Source organism: Lepidochelys olivacea (assembly GCF_965140295.1).
Source record: "Lepidochelys olivacea isolate rLepOli2 genome assembly, chromosome: 6".
NCBI classification, from domain to species: Eukaryota; Metazoa; Chordata; order Testudines; family Cheloniidae; genus Lepidochelys; species Lepidochelys olivacea.
Window position 1 is genome coordinate 66,883,939 of NC_140416.1, and position 26,425 is coordinate 66,910,363.

Here is a 26,425-nt window from a genome sequence, read left to right on the forward strand (position 1 = left end):
GATACTAGGCCAGCCACAAGAAAGGAAATCAGTATGCTCTCCACCTCAAAACAAAAGATGTTGAGATGGTCAAGCTGTTTATTTAAGAAAAAAAAAGAAAAAAAAAAAAAAGAAAAGAAAATGTGGTTGTAAGGAGCCTAATGCGGGTGCTCCAACTGAAAACCAGTTGATGGAGACTAGGCTACCTTAGAATAGTCATATGCAGCAGAGACCTGAGAGATGTATTAGTAGGATGGCTTTTGGAATGACTGTGGACAGAGGACAACCAAGAGGTAGACCAAGGACTCGGTATGTGGGCTGGATATCAACGGACCTCCAAGAGACCAATCTGCACAACAGCCTGGCATATGATCATGAGTTTTGGAAGAAAGCTATAAAGTCACCGACCCTGAATAGGGAAGTGGCAAGAAAGAAAAAGCTTTTGAAACTGATTTTAAATCAAAAAGCTTTTGATTTAAGTAAATTAGTGGTAACACCCTGTGGTACACTATATCAATTTAAGTGTACCTTATATCAATTTAGCTTATGTTGCTATGGAATTAATTTAATTTTAATTAATTTAAATCGCAGTAAGGCATTCTTAAAACGAAATAAGAATATCCATAAGGGGGGCTGCACTGATTTAACTGAATCAGTTTCTAAGCAGATTTAATTAAGTTAGTACAACTTTCTCATGTAGACAAGGCCTGAGAAACAAGAAGTTGCAAAAAAAAAAAGTGGAATTAATAGCTAGTTACAATGTTGTAAAATAGATCCTTCCTTACAGTGTACTTCCTTTAGTTGTGAAATTAAGACCCCGCTAGATTTAGCGAAATATGATACTCCTTGTATACTCTAGTCCAGGGGTTGGCAAACCTTTTGTCCCAAGGGCCACATCAGGATTGCAAACTGTATGGAGGGCCGGGTAGGGAAGGCTGTGCTTCCACAAACAGCCTGGTCCCTACCCTCTATCCGACCCCTCCCACTTCCTGCTCCCTGACTGCCCCCCTCAGAACTCCCGACCCATCCAACCTCCTCTCTGCTCCTTGTCCCCTGACTGCCCCCTCCTGAGACCCCCTGACCCTAACCGCCCCCCCGGGACCCCACCACCTATCCAACCTGCCCCAAACCCCCACCCCCAACAGGCCCTCCAGGACTCCCACACTTATCCGCCTCCCCCCCCCCGTTCCCCATCCCCTGACCGCCCCCCAGAACCTCCGCCTCATCCAACCACCCCCTGCTCCCTGTCCCGACTGCTCTCCAGGACCCTTATTCCCCCCCCGACCTCCTCCTTACCATGTCGCTCAGAGCAGCATGTCTGGAAGCCGCACTGCCCGGCCAGAGCCAGACATGCTGCTGTGCTGCCCTGCTGCCCAGAGGGCTGCCCATGAAGCGGCATGACTGCGGGGGAGGGGCCCAGCAAGGAAAGGGCAAAGGGCTACCTCCCCGGCCGGGAGCTCAAGGGCCGGGCCGGATGTGGCCCGCAGGCCATAGTTTGCCCACCTTTGCTCTAGTCAATACAGAAATTATGGAGATGTCCATCATGGCACCATAGTTAAGACTGAATTACATTTCACACTTAAAAGCAAATATCTGTTAATGTATTTAAAAAAAAAAACACACACACCCTTTCCTTCCGAAATCACTCACATTTTTAAGTACTGAAGGAATTTTTTGAAAATTTACAAGGATATCCATTAATTAGTTTATGAGTTAAAATTATGTCTTTTAAGAAATGCAACATCTTGGAATATATATATTACACACACACAAAGTCCTGATCAGCCATAACACGTGCCATTTCTGCACAGCCAACAGTAAACTATGAAAAATGATGGACCGTAATTGATAGACAGTGTTTCCCCTTAACTGCAGGTCATGAGAATGATGAACAGATTTAATGGAAAAGGGAATGCAAGATTCTTGATACCTACAGAACATAAAAAAGATAGAGTGCAGCCATTTCTTGAATGAGTTATGGAAAAAAAAATTGAGAACTGGAAATATTCCATAAGTGAGAGAGTGAATGAAGATTATCATTCCTGTGTAGAAGGCAGATACTAAAAAACTAAAGAAAATGCCGGACAACGTTCTGAGAGTAGCACTAGGACTATGGCTACAAAACTATTATATAGCTATACATATATAGTGTCTTTAGTTTTTAATAGAAACGTACTAGCACAGAAGATAGAAAAAAGAAGAGGAAAACACTGTATATCCTAGTACAGTATCCCCTTTTGTATGAATTTTTAGTATGTTTTTGGTCTGAGGTGACAACTGTTCTGAAGAAGAAAGGAAAGTGTTTAATTTTCTCTTAAGACTTAAGATGTCCTAAGTCAGCAAATCTACATTATCTGTCATTGAAGAAGTACCTGTGTTGCTCTCTGTCCCACAGAGCTGAAAAAAAAAAAAAAAATTTCCTGATTCCAAAACAACAAAATACCTGGAAGAATTGCTTGTTGTTCATCTGTACATTTGATACAAGGGTTTTGTTTTTTTTTATCCCCAAAGAAACAGCTGGATTGAAGAAGCAAATTTTTCAGTCTGAACAAATCCCTTGAGAATATCTCCACATCACTTGCTAACTGATTTCTGTCAATGACAGAACCATGAGAAAGATCTTGCTGGCTTTAGGGAACTTAAATTTCTTGGAGAGAGAGAGAGAGAGCGCGAGCGCGCGAGAGGCCATTTAGACCAGATAAAGTAGTTTTGCCTACAATTATGCAGGACACTCCTACAGCCCCAAAAGAGAGAGAACTCAATAAAACCACTTGTGCCTGAATGCGTCCAGCTGCAAGATTGGGGTTTCTTATAAACTTATAACATTTTTCCAAAGACACCTCCTCCATGTTCTAATCAAAATCTTTTGGGACTTATGGTGGCCTGGGCTAAAGAGGAAGGATCACTTTTGAGAAAATTTTTCACAATCTTAGTTTGATTATTTTTTTTTAATCTGAATTTCTGAAAGGTGATATTGAAAATAAAGCAGCAAAAACACTGCAATAAGAAACACAATTGACCAACTCCTTTCCATTTTGGTCATAGGTGCTCTTAAAAATTAGAATCCTCTTACTCTAAAGAATTAGTTTGGATACAGGTCTCTTGACCTAGAGGTTCTCCTCAGGAGACTTCTGCCTTCTGTTTACGAATACATGAGAAATTTAGGAGAAACTCTTATTTGTCCTGCCTCAAAACTGGAAAAAGTTGCAAAATAAATATAGTAATAATTCCCTTGGTCCCCACGTGATTCCAATATTCTCGTGAGGTATTACTGCTGCAGGGTTCCGGCGGCCTTATGGGGTGAGAAAACTACCACTTCTACAATTATTCATTGCTGCCCAGATCAAGGACTACCTTGAAGGAACTGAGGAACATCTTCTGCAGAAGCAAAAGCTGAAATTAGGGAAGGAGCACTGATGTTTGGGAACCATTCTTGGTTCTAAAAGGCACTGTATGTAGTAGTCTCTACTGCAATGGGTTTACAGTTATGCCACATGTGGGACAATTTTTTCCTTAACAGTGACCTTTCACTATTATTTTGATTGTTCACTGGTAAACTAGTGATATGAGCTATTGGCTACTCTCTGCTGCACTGATTGGCAGAGAACTAGCAGCAAGCCCAGTAAGGTGGCAGCCTAGGCTCTGGCACATATGCCAAGGAATCTGAGAGGAGAGAAAATCAGATATACCTCATTCTGTAGGTGCCAGCTATGTCAATAATATGCTGGCACAAGCAGATTGAGAGAATGTGTAGACCGTTCTGCTGCTTTACTTAGGGAAACCAGTGAAAAGTGCGGTAAGATGCAGGACTTGACTAGGCTGCACTAACACATGCACACATAATGGAAACTGTTAGGAACACAGAGGTCCACTTGGTACAGATCATCTGAGAGTATGGGCTAAACTGCTCTGCTACAGTGCTAAGAGAAGCCAGTGGAAGACGTCAGAGAGTGGTACGCTAGGTAAGACCACATGAATACATACGCTTTATGGGAGTTGGAAGAAGAGTAGATTCAGCACACAGGTGCCTCAAAGGAAGATGAGTAGGCTCTGATTACTAAAAATCTGATCTATTTGAAGTTCCCGGCAGTTTATGAGATGAAATTTTCATCCTCTAAATCTCTTTGTTGCGGGGAACACTGATCCCCCAGCTTCTCTCTCAAATAGTCACAGTAAATGAGTCAGAGTACAGTACTGCAGCAGTCCAGCAGAACGAAGATGAAATATCCAGATCAATGGATGCCCACGTATGAGAAAAAAAGACTTTCTGTAAATCCAAAATGTTCTGGAACATCAGTTCAACCGAACTTTGGTTGTAAATCCATCTTCCCCCCCACTGCCAAAAAACACACCATTTGACATTTTACTGGGAGTCCAGCCCAACCCAGCCCCCACTAGCCAAAAAATGAAATGTACTCCTACCTTTCAGATACCTCTTGTTTTAACCTGGGCATATCACTAAGAGGCAGGTCTGCATCCAGGAAATCCAGGAAGTCCCGTTCTGCATTAAAGGATTCTTTCTCCAGATCAATGTCTGATGGATTCTGACCACTAAATGAAGAATCTAGATCTCTCTGCTGTGACTCTAATCCATCGGTTTCAGTATGGCGGCCACGATTGCTGGGAGAACTGGAAACACTACCTCCTTCATGCTCCGAGCTACTATTTTGCTTCAGATCACGCTGAGGTCTACTGTTCAGTCCATCATCTCTGAATCCTTTAGCAAAAGGGTTGTAATCTATCTTTAACTGGGTAATCTGGATGTTCTGATAGGCTGTCACTGCAAAGAACTCTGTCTGTGGGAAGGTGAAGGTGTGTACATCAGGACCATTCAGCTGGATAACCTCTGTGGCTTTGTCTGCAGGTACCAGGTGAAGCCGTGGCAGATAGCGGTGCATAGAGTGCAATATGATATGACCTTCTTGGTCCAGAGTATTGTTGGTAAGCTTGAGTTTGTAGAAGGATACCGGCTGGTGCATCCAGTACTGACCAGTGGAGGGTGATTCTGGATGAATAAACACCCGCCCCAGAACATGGGGTTCTGCCTTCCCACTGGGCTCCCACCAACGACCATTCCATTTATAGCGGTGATTGTCCACAGGAGAGATGTCCATGACTAGGATGTATTTCAGATTGGAGTCTAGGCCTGTAATCCAGTACCGACAGTATGGGAACATACGCCTCCCCTGTTTGGTCAGAATCATCTCTGTGCTGCGATGGTAGAACTCATTCCACATACTGTTGTTGTCCAGGGTGACGGTGATGCTACCTGAGGTACAATCAGCTGGAAGGCAAGTCTTTACTTTGGATTTTACTGGAGTTGGCACGCTACTGGTGAGAGTACAGGCATCCCGGTTTGCTACTAGAATTCCTTGATCAGCTTTACCATTTCCCTGCTGCTGTTTCAGGATGACAAAAAAAGCAGGTGCTGCACCAGACACTGTCCCACTGTCCCGGTTACCCAACACAATTTGTTGTTTCTCCATGATGATAATGGGCACTTCTGTAAATTCTTTTAAATTAACTGCAAATTCGAAACGGTTCCAACAGCCTTTCCCCTGCGTTCACCATCCTGGAAACAAACAAACAGACCCAATTAGCACTAATCAAACGCAATATACCAAAAAATACTCCTCCCTTTACTTGAAGGAACTGGGTCACTACACACAAAAAACTACATTAAAAGGACATGAAGGTTGCAAAGTCAAGCACCTAAAGTTATGAAATGCCAGAATTAGTGTTGTGTGGGAAACTAATTTGCTCCCCTTTTGCATATGTACAGTTGTTAATTACATGATCACACACTATTTTTTCCACAGGACCCAAAGCCTCATGCAATGCACAGGATGGACTGTACGCCTAGGATGAATCAGGGTTATGCAGTGGAGGAGACAGTTGTCTGTAAGATCCTGGCCTCAGTTTCTTGCAGAAATTGGAATATGTGTAGTGAATGATGCAGGGAATTGCAGGAAGAAAAAGAATGGTCTCTTGGTAAAAAGGGGATTCTATGCCAGCCTCTACCAGAGAGTTCCTATGTAATGCTGGACAAGTAATTTAAATCAGACTTTTCAAGGATGGTCATTAACTATGTTTCTCCTTTTCTAGGAGCTCAGTGTGAGTCCCTGTTCTGTCTGAGTTGCAGAAGTGCTGAGCACTCACAGCTCCAACTGAAGTCAATGGGACCAATGTTTTGACTATATAAAGTGGTTTTAGTGCCAACTACTCTCAAATATCAGGCACTAATCATCTCGAATTGATCATCCAAAATTAGTAGACACTTTAAATCTTACTCTCTGTGTGCCTCAATTCTCTATCTGCAACATGGGGATAATACCATACCTCACCTCACAAGAGCATTCTGAAAATAGATTCATTAATGTTTGTGAAATCATATACTACTGTGATAAGTGCCATAGAAAAGCCAATGAGAAAATAAAAAAATTGGTCTTCAGAGCAGGGTTGGAAAAGTGTAAAGTCAATAAGGCATTGTTGTGTGTCAGAATTAATGACAACTCAAGATTGTGGAATTCGAATAGCGTGCAGTAAATAAGGCATGGAGCCACCTACTGACAATAAGAATAAAACAAAACATTGGGTATCTACTCATTAAGCGAGCACCATCTATCTTGTGCACTGAATGAGGTAGCATCCTATAAAAACAGATACTATGTGTTCATGTAACTACAGATTGTACCATAATGCATATGTACAAAGGGGGCAAATTAAGGTCACAAAGGCAACCTTAAAACTGACATTTCCTAATCTCCAAGTGCTTGATCTTGCAACATTAATGTTCTTTTAACATAAGAAATTACACACAAAAAACTAAGATTTTTAAAAAAGCAAACTAAGGAAAAAAAAACAAACAGAAATATCGTTATGTGGAATCATACTGACTCCTACACATGGATTAGCAGCCAGTTGGAAACATTTAGATTCACCACACAGACCTCTGCTACTAATGGTGGTGAACAGATAACAACAGTAGGTTAACATCCTCTGGGTAGAACAGCCACTAAAGGGGGATGAGACACTTTGCCAGTGCATTGCACAGATATCTGAAGACGATAGAGGAATGGTGAATGTCTAGAATCTTGGGTTTCATTCTAGGTTCTGAGGGCGAGTTTGGCCTAATGGTAACAGATCCTTCTTCCCTGATCATCCATGCTTGACCCCTTCTTGCTCTGTCCTTTTGCCTCCCTCCCCTCAGCTCCTTGTCCGATCTCATTCTCCCCTCTTCACTAACTCCCAGCTCAATCTACTCCCTCTGCCCTGTTGGTTCAGACACTCTCTCCTCTTCTTTTCAAGTCAAGATGAAAGCCTCAGTGCCAGCAAAAAGGATACTGAGAGAACAAGAGAGAGTCTACCTGCTCTCACTTAGAGCCCATTGCCACAGAAGTCCACAGCAGCCAGGAGTACACCTAGTGTAAACAGAATCTTCAGAGAACTTAGCTGCCAAACTCTAACATGTTGCTACTAAGTATATGCAAGCTGAGATTGGGGAGGGTTATAACTTTGCCAAATTTTTCTACACAAAAACAGCAAGAGGCACATCCCTCCACAAAGGCAAGTCCATGGCCAAACCTCAAGTCTCTGCTCCAAAGCAGAGAGGTGCATGCTAGGTCTTCTGAACAAAAGATTTTTTTTTTTTTTAAAGTCTGGGGAAAATGTTGGGGTTTTGCTTAACCTCTTTCTTGGAAATGGCAGAACCACTTCTGCTGAAACCTTCCACAAAAATTCAGCCAAAGCAGGCAACCAGCATGGAAATTTTCAGCCAAAACTATTAAAGAGTGGCAAAGTTATAAACAACTAAAAACAGAGGTCTTATGGTGGCAAGCATCAGGCAACCTCAACTATAAGGCAGTGCTATCAGTTCTGCCTAGAATAGTGTCACTGTAAGATTATGAGATAGTTATGCAAATAACGAAAATAAGGAGCCACTGTCCTGCTGTAATTACTCCCACAGTTATACATATATAGGGAATGCAAGAGACCCTATCTGCATATTCAAGATTTTACCTTTCTACTCGCCCACTACTCAAATGTCTTATCATTTTGAAAAACATTTTTTTTTTTAAATCGAAAATCCACAAGCGAGCTTGTCAAATTTTATGGTCATTTCCACCCTATCATCACTTTGTAGATGCCAATGGAGTTTTTTAAACTTTATTACAGAACAAAAACTGAACTTCATCTTGATATGGTGTCATTCCTATACTTTTAGTTCAGCCCATCTGCTTTTCAGATTCTAGAGAACACATATTTGCAGCTTTCATAGTCCACACTAAATATCAGGGTTTTTCACACTTACATTAAATATGTAAGAAATGTAGTGTGGTAAAATATAATACTAACTCAAAATTCATTCTATTATGTACATGCATGGTCTGAAGGAACCAGAACAAGGGAGTGGAGTTGAGGTCACTAGCACTAGTTCACTTGGGGCAAGTGATGTCTCTGCCAGACACTTTCCTCAAATCCAAACATACTTTATATAAATTAGATATTTAAGAGCAGTTTCTTTAACTGGTATAACACTGATAACTGTTGTTTGTAATCTGATTTCAAGGGTGGCAAAGGTTAGAAAAGTGATTAAGTTATATCTTTCCATATAACAGATCAACTCCTGGTGTTTCTGCTAGTGGAACTTTATAATACAGAGCAACTCAGTGTGTCCTGACTCTTCAACAAACCCCGCTCCAACAAATGCAGGGACGCAGTCTCCCTCCAAGAATAACCAGCTGCAGACCTCAATCCAGAGTAGGTGCATGAAATTGCATCAATTCCACTGTTTTTGAAGACTGATGAACTTGTACAAGGGGGAGCAAGACTCGTCATATGCAATATAATAGGAAATGTCTCATTAATTGGGATGGCTGTGCCTGTGTTTCAAAAAGGGATTAACGAACTACAATAAGTTCCAACAAACTAAAAAAAGAGAGAACTAAGTGTACTACTTCCAACTTGTGTTATTCATATTTATCAGAAAATACTCAAAACTATTCTCAGCTTCTGATTTAGCAAGCAATCTCCCCTTCTCCACCCACACATATTTAGATAATTATATACACAAAAGCTAAATTGCTGAACTACTGGACTATAAATTTCCATTTCTCCTACACAATCTACTAAAATGAAAACAGCAGATTTCATGTATGGTGTATTTCCCAAACTGCAAGGTTCCCAGACTTTTCATGGATAATCAGCATGCCCATGCCACTCATGTGAAGAAGCAGAGCCAGAAAAAAAGACAGTCAACCCCAAATTGTTCATATTCTCCTTTCATAAAAGGAATTTGTTTTATTTATAAATGCAGTAGTAACAAAGTTACATTTAAGTTTGAGGATACATTTTCATCCTGGGTATGTTTTCAGATACTTAAGTTTCAACTTCTTGTGGTTTTATGTTTGGTTTTTGAAGGCACAGGAAGATGAAGAATGGATAGTGTAGGGGTTTTTCATGCATTAAAAATTTTCCAGATCCTTTTGGGGGATTGAATAATACAAAACCTAATTGCTTTTCAAGTTTTGCGCAGTTGTGTTGTGAAAATTTTGCCCTGATTCTGCAATAAGATCTGTGAAGGCTGACTCCCATGAACACACAAAAAAGGATAGGAACCATTGTAAAGTGGATTAAGATTCTTATACAGAAGATACTAGAGAAGTGCTAAGTGTTAAGGCCACATATTTGAAAATCACATGCCAAATAAATAGTTTACTAATCTACAAACAGACAACAGGTGCTAAGACCCAGAATTCCCTATATATGACCTTGTACATGTGTTCAATCCATGCCACCGTTTTAGGACACTTCTCACATGCACATTCACAGAACACATTCATAATAATACTGTGCATTTTATCTACATGCTCAATCACAAATCTCTCCCAGTGTCCACAAAAGCAAATGACAGTGGGAGACTGGCAACAACCTGGACCTCACAGGCCCTGTAATGGCAGGAGCTGAGAGTATTTATCTCCAGCTGCCAATGAGAGCCAGAGAGATGAGCCCAATGACAGCAAGAGATGTGCGCAGAGCGCTGCTGTTGAAGTCAGCGGGAACATTTGTTCCTGGCTGCCGCAGGGTGGCTGAGTCGGACGGCGCCGCGCTGCAGCCCGGCACACTCGGCAGCACCTCGCTCTGCGAGCCCGCGGCTGGCAGGACTGGCGCAACAGGTGCCGGCCCCGCACGGAGCTCAGCGGGAGCAGGTGGCTTCTCGGCCAGAAGCTGGTTGAGCAGATGCTGCTTTCTGGGGCGGAGACTGAATGCCCGGAGGCCTCGGGTCGGCGAGGCTGGGTTTCCCGGCGGGCGGGCGGGCGCGCGCTCATCGGCTTCTACCAGGAGTCGCCGCGGGCAGCGAAGGCGCAGCGGCCCTAACCCGGGTTTTCGGGACGGGGAAGATCCACAAGCTCCGCCTCACTGAAGCCCAGCGCACAAGCGGGGCCCGGCAGACACCCCGCGCTGACCTCTACAGCCGCCGCCGATTGACCCCGTCATCAGCGGGGCCTGGAGGCCCTGCCCACCGGGCAGGGGGAGGCCACAGGATGGGAGGCGCATCGCGCTGCAGCTCAGGCCGCAGCAGTGGCGCGAGCGGGCAGCTGGAGCCAGGCCCGCTGCTAGCGCGCAGGGCCTGGCCCACCCCCAGACACTCGAAGGCGCTTCGCAATTGCAGCCCCCGCCTCCCGCCCTGCACCGAAGAGGACACGGTGCGAGGAGCCGCGCCACGTGCCCGCTACAGCACAGGGCCGGCCGGCGCTTCGCGCTGTCACTGGGGTCTGGGGCAGATGCCTGCGCACGGGCCCTGCAGCCTCGTGGCTGCGCCTGGTGTTAATTTTCGCAGCTGGCACGGCCAGCAGGAGGCGCATGAGAACCTGCGTGCACCACCTCGAAGGCGGGGCCCGGCAGTCCCGGTCCTGGCACCCCCACCCCCTCCCGTTCACCGCAGTTACCGTGCGCCGGAGAGAGAGGGCTCCCCCCCCTTCTCTTCACACGGACCGTGTGTCTACCAGCTGGGGGGAACGTGCGTGCGCACCCGCATGACGTCACGACGCTGCACTCCGCGCAGGCGCACTGGTGGCTCGCGTCTCCCCGCCTGGCCGCCCACCCGTCACGTGCCAGGGTCGGGCCCCCCCCAGACATTGGGCCCGGGCCCACCCCGCCCCCAGGCGAGGAAGGGGGAAGATTCTCGAAGAGAAGCCGTCGTAGGGCCCCTGCACGCGCTGCGCCACCCCCGGGGAGACGCTGCCATCGAAGCCCCGGCCAGCTCCCGTGCCCCCCGCCGCCGGAATCATCGCGCCACTCGAGGCTCCGGAGCTCGCTGTTCCCCGCACTAGAGAGCGGCCGCAGGCCGGCCCCCATCCCCTGGGCGCGCCCCGACAGCGAGGGGCCGCCTCTGCAGACGGAGCTGCCCCTCCCCCTACAGAGGGTCTAAATCTAACCCCGGCCGGCCCCCTTGCAGAGCTCAGCCCGCTGGGCGCCCCACTTGTCTCCGGAGCATTTACTGGGCACAGAACTACTGTCAAGTCAGGCAAACATGCAACAGAGACAACTATCATACACTGCAAGGTCACAGAATCATAGAATATCAGGGTTGGAAGGGACCTCAGGTGGTCATCTAGTCCAACCCCCTGCTCAAAGCAGGGCCAATCCCCAATTTTCGCCCCAGATCGCTAAATGGCCCCCTCAAGGAGTGAACTCACAACCCTGGGTTTAGCAGGCCAATGCTCAAACCACTGAGCTATCCCTCCCTCTCTTCTGTATGTATTGAAACACTGCTCCTGTACAGGTCAATACAAATTTGTGTTAGGCTGTTTTGTAGGGCTCTCCAACAACGTATTTCTTCCAGGGATCACTTCTTTTAAAAAGCATATTCAAAAAGGGGTGAGGGGCCAGCATAGCCCTTGCTGCATGCCCCAGAGCATTCTTTTCTAACAAATAGCTTGTAAACCATGTTTTAAATTAAAAATCATTAGCCATTAACTATTAATCTGATGGCAAATATCTCACGTCGTCTACTTTTGTATTTTAATCTGTATTTGCATGACCTACAATTGCACATTACACACTGTAGGCATTAAAATTCCAGTCTATATTATAATTATCTATATTTTATATTATCTAAAAATTCTCCTAGGCCACCTCAAGGCTGGAAGTGCTTGGGCATCTAGAAGAAGCCAACATCAAATTCTGTGATCAAGAACAAGCCAAGTGCTTGTGAGTATAAAGCCAGCAAAGGAAAATTTTAATAGGTGAAAACCTGTTTAATATCTGAAAAAAAAATTCTTAGCTTTAAAAACCAGGGTTAATAAAATACACCTTGATATATTTTATCTGCAAAACTTGAACAGCCCTAAAAAAAAAAAAAGTGTCAACCTGGTCATTTAACCTTAAAAACACTAAAAGAAAAGGAGTACTTGTGGCACCTTTAGAGACTAACCAATTTATTTGAGCATAAGCTTTCGTGAGTTACAGCGAAGTGAGCTGTAGCTCACGAAAGCTTATGCTCAAATAAATTGGTTAGTCTCTAAAGGTGCCACAAGTACTCCTTTTCTTTTTGCGAATACAGACTAACACGGCTGTTACTCTGAAACCTTAAAAACACTATGCTCACAGCCTCAGAGAAACAGGGTTATTTATTATAGGGTGCCAAAAAAGAAAGTTGAGGGAACCTAACGGATAGTTCAATGTCAAGCTACCAAAGCACCAGCAACCTAGACATTTGCATTGAATAGATGACCAATCATAACAAGTAATGTTATCAAAGCATCTATTTCAGTTCTGTTAGCATTATTTTCTTTTTGCCACTCAAATCCAATTTTCAATACTGAGAGTTGGCAAGCTGAATATAACATTGGGGAAGGCCAGCCCTCCCATGACTGTTTCTAGGCAACAGAAGCTTATTCATATGCATTTGGGATAATCTCTCATAGTTTGGATTCCAAGAGCATCACAAAGAAACTGCACAAACCAATCCATTTTTTCAGGCACAATAGACACATAGGCATCAGATTTAAAAACCTGGATAGTTATTCTCTCCAGAGCAGATAAAATATTTTCCTTTGCCCTTTTAGATCAAAAAGGCAGGAACGGTGAAGTAAGACTTGAAAGTAAAATGCTAGGAGACAGCAGACTAAAGATTAAATCTATCACCACTGTACAAAAACTGTTTAAATACCTAACGTCATTGCAAAAGTCAATGTGAAATACCGGTTCTACTACTAAAACGGAGGCCCCTTATTCTACAATACTAAATTATTAACATATCTTCACCAGAAAGACAAGCTGGGTTTTTCCCTTTTTTTGTTTCTAAGATTACAAGAATCATGCAAATCACAAGAGGCTGCTGTTATTTATTTAGCATGGGTGTGGTGCCACTGTCTTTGGAAAGGCGTCAAATAATATTCTTAGAAGTTACTAGAACTTCTCTGCACAGAAGACCATTTTCATCTAGTAAGCAGTGAAATGCATCAGCGGTTGTTTTCCAAATATCAAGGGGAAGTAGGATGAAAAACTGGAAAGTCAAGCAAGTATTCCAGTAGCCTTAATGTAGAAGACATTTATTTAAACCATATGTAAGTTTAAAACCTATCACTGGGTTAAGAGTCTTGTATGCCTCCTCTTGGTTTTGATTCTTTTGCATTCTTTTGTTTTTTTACTCATTTTCCTCTTTGTTTTTTTCCCTGTGTTTATTCTTCTATTTTCTCTGAAGCTATAAAATTGCTTAAATAAATGTAATTAGTTATAGTGTACCTTCCTAGGCAGCAAAAAGATGTACCCAATCTAGTATAAAGGCTCTACTTAGTTGTAAATCAACATGACTTAAATGGATATATTAACCAATGAGAAGGCACCTTTCTTTAGCAGATAACTGAAGTACAAATGGAAAAGTTGATCAAAATTCATGATTTAAATGAATGATTTAAATCAATACACGCCCTTTGATCCTCATATCTCATATGTCTGTTTCACTCTTCGTCTCACCTCTGCTCCTATCCTCCTGTAGTTTTCCCACTTCTTTCCTCTTTAAATAGGTCTACTCCCCTAAGAAGTTGTACCATACAGCTCTTATTCTATATGCCACAGCATAAATCTAAGGCCTTATCTACACTGGCAAATTTTTTAGTCTTAGGACTTTGTTGGTGTAACTCCACTGGTGGTATCTACATTGGGAGCACTACCCCAGACAAGTCTAAGGGGTTTTTACCACCATCATCTAACCTTTCTCTGTACTAAAGCTTCCATCATTGCTAATTCCAGTGGTGAATTATGGCTACAAAGTTTGCTAGCCTAGAGGAAGTATCAGGGTCATGCTATTCTAGTCAGATTCAGTTTGCTTCCAGCACTACTAGACACCTCCTTTCAAAGAAATGTTTTTCGGCACTATTGTGCTTCCTGGCCATGGAGAAAGAGAAAGAACCCTCCCCTTGGTATAGTGTTAGGGCTTGTCTACATGGGGAAATTGACTAGGATAGCTATTCTGGAATATCTACAGCAGAACAACTCCCCATGTGGACATTTTTCCAAAATAAAAAGTGACTTTATTCCAGAATCATTACTCCACACTTACAAAGCAGAATAATTATACCAGAATTAAGTGACTTTATTACAGAATCCACATGGGAGAGGTATTTCAGAATACCTTAGCGGAATAGTGATGCTGGTCTATTTCCCGCAAACAGACAAGGCCTTACTGTAGAAGACAACCCATCTGTTGTAACTGATTACAGCAGGGGTGGCCAACCTGTGGCTCCGGAGCCACATGCAGCTGTTCAAAGGTTAATATGCGGCTCCTTGCATATGCGCTGACTCCGAGGCTGGAGCTACAGATGCTAACTTTCCAGTGTGCTGCTCACTGCTCAACTCCCTTCTCTGCCCAAGGTCCTGCCACCACTCCATCCGTTCCCCCAAGCCTGCCATGCACTCCCTCCTCCCCACCAGAGCCCACTGTGAAACAGCTAATTGCAGCAGGCAGGAGGCATGGGGAGGGGGAGGTGCTGACCAGCGATGGGTGGGAGGTGCTGAGAGCTGGACGGGGGGTAGTGGATGGGGGGCTGCTGACATAATACTGTGATTCTTTGACAATGTTCACTGGTGAATTCTGGCTCCTTCTCGGGCTCAGGTTGGCCATCCCTGGATTACAGGATACTACTATTTTGGAAATTTACAGAATAAACTTTAAAATGAATACAGAGTTGTTGGAGATGCTACAGTGAAATTAGACCACCTTTCAATCAGGGTGGATTGATTTACATCAGGGGTCTCAAACTCAAATGACCATGAGGGCCACATGAGGACTAGTGCATTGGCCCGAGGACCGCATCACTGTCCCACCCTACCCCCACTCCACCCCTTCCATGGGGCCCCGCCCCTGCCCCACCTCTTTCCTGCCCCCATTCCAACCCCTTCCCCGAACCACGGCCAATAGGATCTTCGGGGGAGGTACCTGGAGGCGTGGCTAGGGCAACACTGTGCCCCTCCTCCCCCAGGTCCCAGCCGCTTCCTGGAGCCATGCGGGGGCAAGGCAGGCAGGGAGCCTGCCCTGCCCCCAGTACACGCCGGGCCGGAACCACTCTAGGTAAACGCCGCTGGGTGCCATGGGGAGCTGGTAGGCCGCAGAAAAAGTGGGCCGTGTGTTTGCGACCCCTGATTTACATCATGATCTAAATCATGGATTTTGATCAACTTTCCCATTTGTACTTCAGTTATCTGCTAAAGAAAGGTGCCTTCTCATTGGTTAATATAACCATTTAAACATGTTGATTTACAACTAAATAGAGCCTTTACACTAGATTGGGTACAGCTTTTTGCTACCTAAGAGGGTATACTATAACTACATACATTTATTTAAACAATTATATAGCTTTAATATTTTCAGATTCTTATTAATTGTGCATTAGTATATTAAAAATGGCGATGGATATATTGCTTATTTGCTAGATAATTAACTTTGTACTCATGACTTGTGTCAAGCTGCATTAGGGTGGTAATTGAAATTTAATTAAAAACAAAACAGTACATAATTTTGTATTAACAAAACAAGACTTAATGTAGTAGATGACCTATTATAAAGCATGACCTCAAAAGTTAGAATTGGGGGAAAAAACATCTTTCTTTATATAGAAAGGAAGCGTTTAACACAAAGAGAAGAACATGGAATGGAGTCTTACTTGGCAATCCATACTGCAGTACTAGCTGAAGAACCGTATGACACAAGTGGACATATGCTACAAGGTCATTTCTGAGGAGGGAGATACTCTGACAATACTACTGAAAGGGGCATGGTGGCACCAGGGGTGGCAGGTTTGTAGGAATTTTGGTGGTGCCCAGAACCCCCCCACACCTGCTTAAGGCCCTGGGAGGGAGTTTGGGTGGGGGGAGGAGGTCTGGGGTGCAGGACCTGGGCCGGGGATTAGGGTGCAGGAGAGGTGCAGGCTCTGAGGTGAAGTTTGGGTGCTGGGTTTAGGCTCTGGGCTGGGGCAGGGGTGTAGGCAGGGATGAGGGGTGAAGGCTCTGGGACAGAGTTTGGGTGGGGGAGGGGGTCTGGGGTACAGGCTTCAGGCTGGGGTAGGGGTGCAGGAGGGGAAGAGAGGTGCAGGGTCTGGGACGGAGTTTGGGTGTAGGCTCTGGGCTGGGGCAAGCGGTGGGGGTGCAGGAGGGAATTTGGATGCAGGCTCTGGGGTGGGGTGGGGGTGCAGGCTCTGGGAGGGAGTTTGGGGTTAGGAGGGGGTGTGTGGGAAGGGATGCAGGCTGTGGGGCTGAGGATGAGAGGTTTGGAGTGTGGGAGGGGGCTCAGGGTTGGGACAGAGGATTAGGGTACGGGGGGGATGAGGGCTCTGTCTGGGGCTGGGGTTGAGGGGTTTGGGGCGTTGGAGAGGCTCAGGACTAGGGCAGAAGGGCAGGGTAAGGGCAGCCTGCCCTGCCATTAGTGAGAGGGGGGCACTAGGACCCTGCAGCAGCAGTTGATGCAGGGAGCCTACAGAGCGGAGTCAGCATGAGCTGCAGGCTCTGGGGGACCTGAGCAGGGGGCAGGGGAACATTTGGGGGAGGTGCGGGGGGCAGTAGACAGGGCCAGGGGAGAGATCCGGCCCCAAACATTAGTGGAGCCAGGCCCCTGGCCTCTGAATATTGCTGGAGTCCGGGCACGAGTGTATATAACTCACCGCCCCTGGGTGGCACTGAAGCAGAAGAGAGACCTTCAACTAAGGAGATTCAAATGACTGCACTTATTGTATCAGTGCGATGCCTCCGCAATGGCAATAGCTTGAATCTCAGTCAGTTGAAGATTTACCTCTTCAAGTTGTTAGGTAACTTCAATCAATTATTGCATTCCTGATAATCAAATGAAGCACTCCTGTGTGAATTCAGAGTGGATTTGAGGTATATTACAGTATATTGATCTCTTTAATGCAGACCAGAACTAAGAGTGTTCCATCCTATATAAGCACTAAAAAAAATTATGTAACCCAAATAGCTACATTAGTTAATCTTTTGCCACTTTAGAGAACCTGTAACAAACATATTACAAGTAAGTTTGTCACCTCTGGAACCCAGATATATTAACATAAGAATGACATACTGGGTCAGACCAATGGTTCATCTAGCCCAGTATCCTGTCTTCCAACAGTGGCTAATGCCAGGTGTTTAAAAGGGAATGAATGCAATAGGCAATCATCGCGTAACCCATCTGGTCGTCCATTGAAACTTTTGACAAACACAGGCTAAGGACACAGAGCATGGGGTTGCATCCCTTACCATCTTGGCTAATAGCTGGATGGACCTATCCTCTATGAACTCATCTAGGTTTTTATTTTTGTTTTTTTTTTGTGTGGTTTTTTTTTTACTGTTATAGTTTTGGCCTTCACAACATCCCCTGACAATGAGTTCCAAAGGTTGACTATGCGTTGTGTAAAGCAGTACTTATTTTTGTTCGTTTTAAATGTGCTGCCTATTAATTTCATTGGGTGACCCATGGTTCTTGTGTTATCTGAAGGAGTGAACAACACATTCTATTCACTAATGTTTGGAGATATTATATTTGAAACAAACTGATCTAAATTCATCCTTTGGTTATGCTCACAAAGCCACATGGACTTTGACAGGGTTGTAGAGGCATAACTTAGGGCACATCTTGCCCTATCATCGTTATATGGTGAATCATATCAGAAACTGGCATAAGTAAGGGATTATTGTATAGAAATTAGAGCAGGAAATCACCAAAGTATAAACCATCTTTTTTTATACAGAAACTAAGCCGTTAACACAAAGAGAAGAGCATGGACTGGAGTGTTATAGTTGGCAATCCACACTGCATGACTGGCTGAAGAACTGTTCAGGTATCTACCTGGGCATTGCAGGATTAGGGCTTACAACAAACCAGTGTGCACAAAAGAGTGGAAAAAATGGTAAGAAGTTAGTTTTCACTCAAAACTGGTGATTATTTTTACATATATAGATAAAAAAATACAACTAAAAGAGCATTCTATTTAAAAAGATATATCATTGTATATTATTTTCAGCAAATTTTATCATAAAGTCATTTGTACACTCTCTATTCAGGGGGTCACCATAAGATTGCTATATTTTTAACCACTCCTTACCCTCTTCATTCTGAAAGTTATAGAACAGAGGAATAAAGCAGGGGAAGGTCATGTTTGTGCTTCCTGTCATAGCAACTGTGGCAGAAGGAAAATGAAACAGACAAGAATCAGACAGTTCTCATCAGTTACACTTTCTTACTACAAGCATTATCAAAAATGTACCATCTGCAGGGGGCACTCACCCAAAGGCATAAATGAAACTGAAAGAACAAGCCAGGAGTGAAAGAGAAACAACAAAAACAAGTGAGGAGATAAGACACAGACATCAGCAACCTCAGGAACAACTCTGACATCTTTCAGAGTAACAGCCGTGTTAGTCTGTATTCGCAAAAAGAAAAGGAGGACTTGTGGCACCTTAGAGACTAACCAATTTATTTGAGCATGAGCTTTCCTGAGCTACAGCTCACTTCATCGGATGCATACTGTGGAAACTGCAGAAGACATTATATACACAGAGACCATGAAACAATACCTCCTCCCACCCCACTCTCCTGCTGGTAATAGCTTATCTAAAGTGATCATCAAGTTGGGCCATTTCCAGCACAAATCCAGGTTTTCTCACCCTCCGCCCCCCCACACACAAACTCACTCTCCTGCTAGTAATAGCCCATCCAAAGTGACCACCACTCTCTTTAAAATGTGTATGATAATCAAGGTGGGCCATTTCCAGCACAAATCCAGGTTCTCTCATCCCCCGACCCCCCTCCAAAAACCACACACACAAACTCACTCTCCTGACATCATAATCAAAAAGGCTGACAAAGGAGTGCTGTCGTCATCAGGAATAAGTTGGAATATGAACAAGAGGCTGCTAGGCAGCTCTCTGACTCCACATTCTACAGGCCATTATCCTCTGATCCCACTGAGGATTACCAAAAGAAACTACACCCTCTGCTCAAGAAACTCCCTGAAAAAGCACTGGAATAGATCTGTGTAGACACATGCCTAGAACCCCGACCAGGGGTATTCTATCTGCTTCCCAAGATCCATAAACCTGGGAATCCTGGACACCCCATCATCTCAGGCATTGGCACCCTGACAGCAGGATTGTCTGGCTATGTGGACTCCCTCCTCAGGCCCTACGCTACCAGCACTCCCAGCTACCTTTGAGACACCACTGACTTCCTGAGGAAACTACAGTCCATCGGTGATCTTCCAGAAAACACCATCCTGGCCACTATGGATGTAGAAGCCCTCTACACCAACATTCCACACAAAGATGGACTACAAGCCATCAGGAACAGTATCCCTGATAATGTCACGGCAAACCTGGTGGCTGAACTTTGCGACTTTGTCTTCACCCACAACTATTTTACATTTGGGGACAATATATACCTTCAAGTCAGCGGCACTGCTATGGGTACCCGCATGGACCCACAGTATGCCAGCATTTTTATGGTTGACTTAGAACAACGCTTCCTTAGCTCTCATCCCCTAGCACCCCTACTCTACTTGCGCTGCATTGATGACATCATCATCTGGACCCATGGAAAAGAAACCCTTGAGGAATTCCACCATGATTTCAACAATTTACATCCCACCATCAACCTCAGCCTGGACCAGTCCACACAAGCGGTCCATTTCCTGGACACTACTGTGCTAATAAGCGATGGTCACATAACCACCACCCTATACCGGAAACCTACTGACCGCTATTCCTACCTCCATGCCTCCAGCTTTCACCCTGACCACACCACACGATCCACTGTCTACAGCCAAGCTCTAAGATACAACCGCATTTGCTCCAATCCCTCAGACACCTACAAGATCTCTAGCAAGCATTCTTAAAACTACAATACCCACCTGCTGAAGTGAAAAACTGATTGACAGAGCCAGAAGAATACCCAGAAGTCACCTACTACAGGACAGGCCCAACAAAGAAACTACAGAACACCACTAGCTGTCACCTTCAGCCTCCAACTAAAACCTCTCCAGCGCATCATCAAAGATTTACAACCTATCCTGAAAAATGATCCCTCACTCTCACAGATCTTGGGAGACAGACCAGTCCTCACTTACAGACAGCCCCCCAACCTGAAGCAAATACTCTCCAGCAACCACGCACCACACAACAAAAACACTAACCGAGGAACCTATCCTTGCAACAAAGCCCGATGCCAACTCTGTCCACATATATATTCAAGTGACACCATCATAGGACCTAATTACATTAGCCACGCTATCAGGGGCTCATTCACCTGCACATCTACCAATGTGATATATGCCATCATGTTCCAGCAATGCCCCTCTGTCATGTACACTGGCCAAACCGGACAGTCTCTACGCAAAAGAATAAATGGACACAAATCTGACATCAGGAATCATAGCATTCAAAAACCGGTAGGAGAACACTTCAACCTCTCTGGCCACTCAGTAAAAGATTTAAGGGTGGCAATTTTGCAACAGAAAAAGCTTCAAAAACAGACTAGAAACTGCTGAGCTTGAATTAATATGCAAACTAGATACCATTAACTTGGGTTTGAATAGAGACTGGGAGTAGCTGGGTCATTACACATATTGAATCTATTTCCCTAAAGTTAAGTATCCTCACACCTTATTGTCAACTGTCTAAATGGGCCATCTTGATTATCACTACAAAAGTTTTTTTCTCCTGTGAATAGCTCATCTTAACTAATTAGCCTCTCACAGTTTGTATGGCAACTTCCAATTTATCTTTATGTCTATATATCTTCTTACTATATGTTCCATTCTATGCATCCGATGAAGTGGGCTGTAGCCAATGAAAGCTTATGCTCTAATAAACGTGTTAGTCTCTAAGGTGCTACAAGCACTCCTGTTCTTTTTGCAGATACAGACTAACACAGCGGCTACTCTGAAACTTGAGACAAGGGAGAAGGCTCATTTGAATTCAGAACTAAGTATGTTCTCTCCAGGTTGTTAATGTCTAGCAATCAATTTGAGCCAACTATTTGAGCTCATGCTCAAATAAATTGGTTAGTCTCTAAGGTGCCACAAGTACTCCTTTTCTTTTTGCGAATACAGACTAACACGGCTGTTACTCTGAAACCTGTCACTAAATAAACAGTATAGACAAGCCCTATGGCCATCACTTTTTAGCTGGAGGAAGAGTTGCCCTGAGTTTTTAAGGGGTGAGAAAAATGAGAAAGATGGTCTTTTGACTAGTGCACCACAGGAGATCTGGATTCTATTTCCATCTCTGTCACAGACTTCTTATATATAACCTTAGGCGAATTACTTTATTTCCATGCCTGTTTCCTCATCTTAAACTTGAGATAGTTAGGTGTAATGTTTGCAACGCATTTTGAGATCATTGGATGGAAAGTGTTACAGAAGGAAAAAGGTATTAATACTATAAAAGCGTGTCAAAGTGGGACAGTATTCCACCAATTAAAAAAAAAAAGTAAATTTTTTATAAGGCACATGTTCTCCTACCTTCTGTCATATTCTTAACTCAAATTAGGTCAACAATCCTTTCCCTACTTCTCTAGCCCTCCCATTTCCCTTTTCTGGAGGTAGCGGTTCTTGTGATGAACAAATGCTTTTCTAGAGGACACAATTTTATTTAGGTCAGTTTCATGTATCTACCCCGATTTTCTACATCCTCTTTTTCTTCTCTGTTCCTTTTCAGATTATTCCCTCCTATTATCCCTCTTACTACTTCTTACCCCAACCCTCCATCATCCTTCCTACTCCCATCCCATTGCCACCCCCTCCTCAACTCACAGAAATAAAAGAAAATGGAAAGGACTGAAGTTTTTTTAAAAATCCACAGGAATATAATTGTTTGGGATACATCATCTGACTGGTTTCAGAGTAACAGCCATGTTAGTCTGTATTCGCAAAAAGGAAAGGAGTACTTGTGGCACCTTAGAGACAATCTGAATGTAGCAGATTGTCCGGCTCCAATTTTCCAATTTATTGGAAAATGGAAGAGGACCCCCATCATCATGACCAGATTCTTGCTAACAAAGTCACACAGCCAAAAAAAAACAAAACACACCCCACTCTTCAACCCCAAATCTGACTACCAATTTAACCCAGAACATGTCTTAAAAAAAGGCACAGTGGTTTAATATCTAGTCCCATCCACCTTCTCTAGGAACCCTAATAAGGTAGAATGTGCCGATACCCGAGACTGAATTCCAATCACTGATCACCTGCTGAAAGAAAAATCCCGTTGGATTTTTTCCCACGGCATAGGTCCAATAATGCTCCATCAACTTGGGATCCTCACTGTGAGCTATAGAACCTAGATCGCCTTGCTATTCTCCCTCCCCACCCCAAGCATCGTAGGGCTCACATGAACCGCAGAGGCCGATACACTCAATACTGGTAACACTGCTAGTAAGTATTGCTTCTAATAATCCCCAATAGGAAAGGATATCATAATGCCCAAGGGAGACAAAATTCATGCAGTATCTCTGATCGGGACTGTACATCCAAGGAAGCAATCTCACAACCTGAAATGAGATTTTTGAAATATATCAACATATTCTTCACTTTATGCTGCCATAACTTAACCTATGAAAATAAAGGAGCAAAGAATATACTAGAATGTGTGGCACACAGAGCTGCAAAGTACTAAATAGAATATGCAAGGTAAAACAAAAATCCATGCAACAAAAGAATGGAAAGAGTAGTTACAGCACAACAATAAATGTCAGAAGAAAAGTGTTTCAGCAACACAGATGAAAAGAGCAAGAATCACCATTTTAATGAAGAGTCAAGCTACATACAGGATGCCACATGCTCATACACCGTACAAAAGGAGATCTGTGGCCCTGTTATGCCTGAGACTAGAGATGTTCTCGCTTCCTCACACGTGCGTGTGGTTTCAGTTTGCAGTTGGGGCATGCCAGAGCTGTGATCTTCAGAGCAGACTTCTGAGGAGGGCGTTCACTGTTGACCATGGAGCCTTTGCACACTGACACTCTGCTGTGGTTTCACCTGTTAGGGCTCCAGCAGCACAGGAGGCCCAGGGAGATCTGTACAGCTCAGACTGTGACCGAGATAAACCACAGGGACTGAGTGAGCTGAAGCCCGAAGCTCCCTCGATCCTCGACTCGCCCCTCTCATCCGCAGCCCCGAGCCCCGTGGAGGTAGGAGCCTCAGCGCTTCGCGCTCCCGCAGCCACCCAGCCCGTGCGGAGCAGGGCGCCCTGCGCTTCTCGAGAAGGCTGTAAACTCAGGGTCCCATCTGCTCGACGGGGACATCGACAGCAGCAGGGCGGCTCCTGGCGAGCGGCCAGCCTCGCCGCAGCAAAGCCCCCTCAGCCTCCCCCCGCGCGCTTAGGGTCACTGAAGGGGTGACAGCTCCTTGTGCAGCCGCCTCCCGGAGCGGGGCGAGGTCAGGCCGCGCTCCCCGCGCCGGTGCCCGGATGCAGCCGGCGGCGGCGTAGCTACGGTCTGTCTCTCGACTCTGTCCCCGTCCCCCTTCCGCCCCTCGGCAGCAGCAGGGCTCGGTCACGTGATCGCTCTCACGCCCCTCCCGGCGCCTGCTGTTCGCGTGCTCGCGGGGGCCGTTTCCCGGGGGCTAAGGAGGGGCCCAGCCTGCGCGAGAACCGCCGCTCCCTCACCGCGCCCCCTCCCACCGCCCAGGGAGTAGCCCACCTCGCTCTCGCCTCAAAAGCGTCCCCGAGAACGGGAGGCCGAGCCGCCGCTGGCAGGCGCAGGGGAGAGCGATCCCGTGTGATTGGGCCACCCAGCTCACGTGACACCCCTACCTCACGCCACCTCCTCGAATAAAACTTCAAAATGGGGGCGAAAATACCGGGCGGATCCCGTCGCGCGCTCCGAGCTCCTACCCGCTTCCCGCCGCTAGCTCCACGCGGCGCAGGGCCACACCGCAACCCACGAGCCCCGCTCGCAGCTCCTGAGGCCTTCGCCTGCCACGCGCAGCCTCTTCGCTCATTGGCTGTCGGCCCTGTCACGTGCTCTCACCCCCCCTCCCCTGGTGGGCCCGCCCCCACACCGTGGGAGCTGAGCCTTCCGGCGCGAGGCAGCAGCCTGGAAACAGGCGATGTTTGGCGCGCGTGCTGAGGCTACAGAGGCCGCAGCAGACAGGCAAAGCAAGAGAGCCTCGCGACGGCCGCACAAGCGCCCTCCTGATTGGCTGTGTGACCAGTTCACGTAGTTTCCGTTCCTTCTCTTGACCACGCCCTTCCTGCCCCTCCCCTGCGCGAGGGAAACACGCTGTTCTCGCGTGGGCCGAACAGAACTCGTTCCTCATTGGTTGCCTGTAGGGCTCACGTGATTCTCTCCTTCCCGGCCCCAAATAACGGCCTGGCCCCGTTAGGTAGTCGCTCGCCGGGTGAGGAGCGGGCGGCGAGACTAGGCTCGGCGTGAGACGAGCTGGCAGGGAGCAGCCGAAGCCGCGGGGCGAGCCGAGGGGCCGGGCGTGCTGAGCAGGTGTCTTCATGTGCCAGGTACTTGACAGCCTCCCGTCATTCCCCTCTCAGCTCTTGCCCTGCCTGGATCCCTCCCGACGTGGTAGCCCCCCCCCCCCCCCCCCCGCCGCCCGTCTCTGGAGCGCCAGCCCCTGGGTCTCCCCGAGCGCCGCTCCCCCTGAAAGCCCCGACTCTGCGCCCCAGGAACGGGCAGGACGCCTCTGCCAAAGCCGGAGATGACAGAGGACCCTCCTGGTGGCTCGGACACATTCCCCCGCCCGGATGGCACCTCCGCGTAGATCTGTGGCACCAGCATTGGAGGCGCTGCTTTACAGAGCAGCGGGATGAACATTCCAGAAGACCTGCAGCCTCATCCGGGACTCCACTATCGATTGCAAAAAAAGAGTTTAAGGGCGTAAGGAATGAGGCTGGTGATGCTTAGCAGTGGCTAGACCTCCACAAAGCAGACTAGCAGGGGCTTTGCAAGAGAAGGGCAGGTTTATGTTATAGCTTACGTACATTTATCAGATGTGTAATATTTCTGAGGAATCTCTTAACTTTTTTAAACACTTTATATATTGCACCTGAGTACATCATTTGCACCAATCAGGGGTGGCCAGCCTGAGAAGGAGCCAGAATTTTCCCATGTACATTTCCAAAGAGCCACAGTAATACATCAGCACCCCCCCCCACCCATCAGCTCCACCCCCTGCTCCCAGTGCCTCCCACCCACCGGCAGCTGCTGATCAGCATCTCCCCCCACCTCCGGATCAGCTGTTTCATGGCAAGCAGGAGGCTTGGGGAGGAGCGAGGGCATGGCAGGCTCAGGGGAGGGGGTGGGAAGTGGTGGAACTGGGGGCAGGGTGTGTGGCAGAGTGAAGGGTTGAGCAGTGAGCCCCCCCAGCACATTGGAAAGTTGGCACCTGTAGCTTCACCCACGGAGTTGCATATTAACTTCTGAAGAGCCGCATGTGGCTCCAGAGCCACAGGTTGGCCACCCCGACACCAATAGTTACATATCCAGTAAGAAACGGAATGTCACAAGTTGGGGGGATTGTTTGTTCATAAAATACCTCAGTTCTTTGGCTATAAAAATAGTTTGGTTGTAAAGGATATAGGACAAAGGACGGACGAGGTGAAGAAAAAATACTATCGTACAGCCAATAAATTAAAGACTTTTTAGTATAAAGAAACACTTTAAGAAATGTCAGGCTTTAACTGAAGGTTGCACCAAATATATGTTCTCATACAAGCAAGAGAAAACTCAATATAAGACTACTTAGTGAATGCATAAATATATTAATAGCTACGTATAAGTGAATTTTCACATGATTTGCGCACTTAACTTTCATTTGATTATGCACTTGACTTTCAGTGGGAGTAAGACTATTTGGAAATGGGACATAGCCTGATCTACACTACACATGTTGACATATGTTGCCTTATGTTGAACTCTGCATGCATGTATCTACACTCAAATTTG

General features: G+C 45.7%; 1 protein-coding gene and 1 long non-coding RNA gene across 9 annotated transcripts in view; both read right to left on the bottom strand.

Moving 5' to 3' along the window:
• The window catches only part of MGA (MAX dimerization protein MGA), an 82,611-nt gene extending 70,694 nt beyond the window's left edge, over window positions 1–11,917 (bottom strand). For 6 of the 8 annotated variants that reach the window (XM_084631700.1, XM_084631702.1, XM_084631704.1 and 3 more), the window contains exons 1-2: window positions 10,929–11,916; window positions 4,402–5,551 (exon numbers count right to left, since the gene is read on the bottom strand). In XM_084631700.1, the coding sequence (XP_084487826.1) occupies window positions 4,402–5,465 (1,064 nt within the window). In that variant the 5' untranslated portion in view covers window positions 5,466–5,551; window positions 10,929–11,916. Of the gene's footprint in view, window positions 1–4,401; window positions 5,552–10,928 lie in introns of all 8 variants that reach the window. The other 2 variants (XM_084631703.1, XM_084631705.1) reach the window with 2 other exon arrangements.
• An 11,329-nt stretch (window positions 11,918–23,246) lies between these two features.
• On the bottom strand, window positions 23,247–24,610 carry LOC311521560. Its single transcript, XR_014711912.1, has 2 exons — window positions 24,361–24,610; window positions 23,247–23,556 (listed from the first exon to the last, which is right to left on the bottom strand). It is a non-coding gene; the product is annotated as an uncharacterized lncRNA (long non-coding RNA).
• Window positions 24,611–26,425: the final 1,815 nt, after the last annotated feature.